This window comes from Mustelus asterias, unplaced genomic scaffold, assembly GCF_964213995.1.
Source record: "Mustelus asterias unplaced genomic scaffold, sMusAst1.hap1.1 HAP1_SCAFFOLD_382, whole genome shotgun sequence".
NCBI lineage: Eukaryota > Metazoa > Chordata > Chondrichthyes > Carcharhiniformes > Triakidae > Mustelus > Mustelus asterias.
The window spans coordinates 114,429-118,335 of record NW_027590338.1 but is presented as its reverse complement, the minus strand read 5'-3'; the positions used below and the strand labels follow the sequence as shown (position 1 = coordinate 118,335).

The 3,907-nt window shown below is 44.8% G+C and overlaps 1 protein-coding gene across 1 annotated transcript; it reads left to right on the top strand.

Moving 5' to 3' along the window:
• The first annotated feature begins 2,739 nt into the window (after positions 1 to 2,739).
• Positions 2,740 to 3,651, top strand: LOC144486532 (uncharacterized). The gene is made up of 2 exons (XM_078204581.1): positions 2,740 to 2,849; positions 2,934 to 3,651. The coding sequence occupies exons 1-2, from the start codon at positions 2,740 to 2,742 to the stop codon at positions 3,496 to 3,498; spliced, it is 675 nt and encodes a 224-aa protein (XP_078060707.1). The 3' UTR covers positions 3,499 to 3,651.
• The last annotated feature ends 256 nt before the right edge of the window (positions 3,652 to 3,907 follow it).

Below are 3,907 nucleotides of genomic sequence, written 5' to 3'. Positions count from 1 at the left end.
TCTCCCCAACGCCCTACCGTTAACTGAGTAAGTCCTGCCCTGGTTCAATCTACCAAAATGCATCACCTCACATTTGTCTAAATTCCATCTGCCATTCGTCAGCCCACTGCCGTATCTTTAATGAACATCAACACGCAAAAATGGAACTTGATGACTTTTAAACAGCTTGCCCTCTTGACATAGAAGTGTCATAATGGGAAATGTGTGTGATGGATAGAGCTGTTTCTGGGGCACAGGGGATTGTGGGATCCACGGCCCCATTAAACAGCAGCTATTGGTATGTGTTTTATTAGAGAAGCGTCAGTGGCTGCAAACATTAATTCTGTTTCTGTCTCCATAGATGCTGTCTAACCTGATGAGTATTTCCAACGTTTTCTCTTTTCATTTCAGATTTCCAGCAGTTGCAGTGTTTTGATTTTGTTTAGTTGAAGGCGTTGCTCATGGAACTGAGTCTAGAAACAAATGGACCATTTAAAGCTGTGTTTCAAGTAAGGAAAAAGTCGTTCTGTCAGGGATTTTCATTAAATTTACATTTAGAAAAATTTCAAATTTTTCAGTGTGTGGGAAGGGATTCAGTCGTTCATCCACACTGCTGAGGCACCAGCGAGTTCACAACTGGAACATGTACATTTCTAGAATTATCAGCAATTGGCTAAACATCCTTTGGCCGCACCTTCCAAAACTACAAACCTCTCCTCCAACATGGATAAGGGCAGTTTGTGCATGAGACCCCACTACCTGCATTTACTCTTCAGAATCACGCACTATTCTGACTTGGTAGTCTACTGCTCTGCCTTCACAATCACTCGGCCAAAATCCTAAAACTTATTTCCGAGCAACACAGTACAGTGGCTCAGGGTGGCACAGCGGTCAGCACTGTTGTCTCACAGCACCAGGGATCCAAGTTCGATTCCAGCTTTGGGTGACTGTCTGTGTGGAGTTTGCACATTCTCTCTGTGACTGCATGAGTTTCCTTCAGGTGCTCCGGTTTCCTCCCACACCCCAAAGGTGTGCAGGTTAGGTGGATTAGCTATGCTAAATTGCCCCTTAAATGCAGGAGGATACAGGTTACCTCAGGATTACAAGTTGTTTTGAGACTTGAGATTGAAAACGACATTTGGAGGTGAATTTTCCTGCATCCTTTGAGTTGGTGAAGGTTGTGGTTTGGCAGGTTCTGTCAGTTCTTGTCCAGTTGTAGATGTATAAAGTCCTTACCGTTCATTCCCTCCCTGTTTCATCTTCATCTTTCTCCTCCCATTGAGGCTGAATTCTTGTGTAGATCTGGACTGGGTGGCAGGTTTCCTGCATTGAAGGACATTAACAAACCATTTGGGTTTTTAATCACAATCCAGCAGCTTCCGGAGTCACTTCTTCCTTGTGCCGGCTCCACAAATGACCAGATTCATTCAGCTCAATTTCACAACCTGCCTTTGTGTTTATCACTGTTTTTTCCTCTTTAAATTGCAGCCTCGAGAAATCCACGAGCCATGTACATATTCAGTGTGAGAGATTGCAACCCCTGAAGGAGCTGCTTCTCCACTTTTAGTTACAATTCTGTTCTGCCCCACGCTCCTGTTCGTTGGCTGCCCAGTGTGGAGGAGACTGGGGAGGTCAGAGGATCTTTTCCTGGACCTGCTCTTGGGGCTGGTTAAAACAGTAATTTGTAGTTCAGCAGAGGGTAACTTGGCTGTGGGCCCCTCTTCTGTGGTTTCACAGTAACTTCATTACAGTGTTACTGTCAGCCTTACTTGTGACTAATAAAAATAAACTTTAACTTTCTTGTCCGTGCTCGTGTGGTCCTGGAGAGGGAGCAGACAGTGTCGACTGGAACACTCGATATCTTCCACAACTCAGGGTACAGAGTGTCTCGCAAACACTGGAAACAAAGTTCTGGTTTAGTTCAGATGGAAGTTCGATTGGTTCACAAGATTGGGGAAACAAGATTTGAAATAATATTCCATGGAAACTAGAATTGTTTGTTCTGAATTTCTGTCCTGTACTGACAGCGATACTGACTCTGTCAATGTCTTTTACAAGGTCCACGAGGACGATGAATTGCAGATGGGAAATGGAAACCAAACATCACATCAAGATCTGACAGAGTCACTCAATTCATCAGAACCTGAATATTGTCTACCTTTAAATGTGGAAGGAGAAATGTTTGTCTGTTCTGGCGGTGGGAAACAATTTCAAACATCAGTGTGACTGGAAAAGCACCGAGACACAGACCTGAGTGAGAGTGAACTGACTGGAAAGAGCTTTAACCAGTTACACAGCCTGAAAGAAACATCACACCATTCACAGCAGAGAACCATAAGATCATAAGAATTAGGATCAGGATTAGGCCATTGGACGCATCGAGTCTGCTCCTCCATTCAATGAGATCACGGCTGATCTGATATGACAATCCAATTTTCTGCCTTGTCCCATAACCCTTAATAGCCTTACTTAGAAGCAATACACATGTTGTGTGTGGACAAGGCTTGAACAGATAAGAACACCTGCACCATGGAGAAACCATGGAAATGTGGGGACTGTGGGAAGGGATTCAGTTACCCATCGCTGCTGGAAATGCATCGGCGCAGTCACACTGGGGAGAGACCATTCACCTGCTCCATGTGCGGGAAAGGATTCATTCAGTCATCCCACCTGCTGACCCACCAGCAAGTTCACATTGAAGAGAGGCTTTTTAACCATGCTGACGTTGATCACAACTCTAAAAGCCCTGAGGACCTGGTCATGCACCAATCTATTCACACCGAGAAACAGTTCTGCTGCTCTTACTGTGGGAAGTTATTTAAGCGATCACAGAATCTCATTGAACACAAACGCATTCACACTGGGGAAAGGCCGTTCACCTGCTCTGTGTGTGGGAAGGGATTCACACGATCATCCCACCTCGCTACACACCGACTGGTTCACACTGATAACAGACCTTTCAAATGTACTGAATGTGCGAAGAGTTATAAAACCACAAGTGATCTGCTGATACACCAGCGAGTTCACAACAAGGAGAGGCCATTCAGATGTACAGTGTGTGGGAAGGGATTCACTCTGTTATCCAGCCTCCAGAAACACCAGCGAGTTCACACCGGGGAGAGGTCGTTCACCTGCTCCTTGTGTGGAAAAGGATTCATTTATTTAACCAGCCTCAGATCACACCAACTTGTTCACTCGGATAAGAAACCTTTCAAATGTTCTGAATGTGAGAAGAGCTTTAAGACCTCAAGTGTTCTGCTGAGACACCAGCAAGTTCACTCCGGGGAGAGACCGTTCACCTGCTCTGACTGTGGAAAGGGATTCACTCGCTCATCCAACCTGCAAACACACCAGCACATTCACACCGGGGAGAAACCGTTCACTTGCTCTGAGTGCGGGAAGGGATTTTCTCACTCACCCCACCTGCTGAGACACCAACACACTCACAATGGAGAGAGACCGTTCACCTTCTCTGAGTGTGAGATGGAATTCACTCAGTCAACCCATCTTCTAAATTGACAAGTGTCTGGAGGGGTTGGATTCTGTTGTTATTGCGGCTGTTAATCACATCCAGGACTGAACCGTGTTCATTCTGACAGTTGGAGTTTGTTTTTGCTAATGTTAGTGATCGCTATAACTGGGCTGAAGTTTAATACTCTGGATAAATGTCAACTGAACTAATATTGTTTAAGACACAAAGCCGGCATCTTCATTTCTCCAGGATAAGAACAGATTAATCAATGTCTTGTTGAATTTTTGTGGCCTTTTCTCCTTTCTAACTCTATATTATTTCAGTTCTCATACCTTCAGTTACTCTCATGGACAAGTCCCAGCTCCCCATACCTTCCAGAGTGTCTTTCCTGGCATCGGAGCCCAGGGAAGGTATCAGTAACACATCCGCGATCACAAAAGATAAATCACAGTTGTT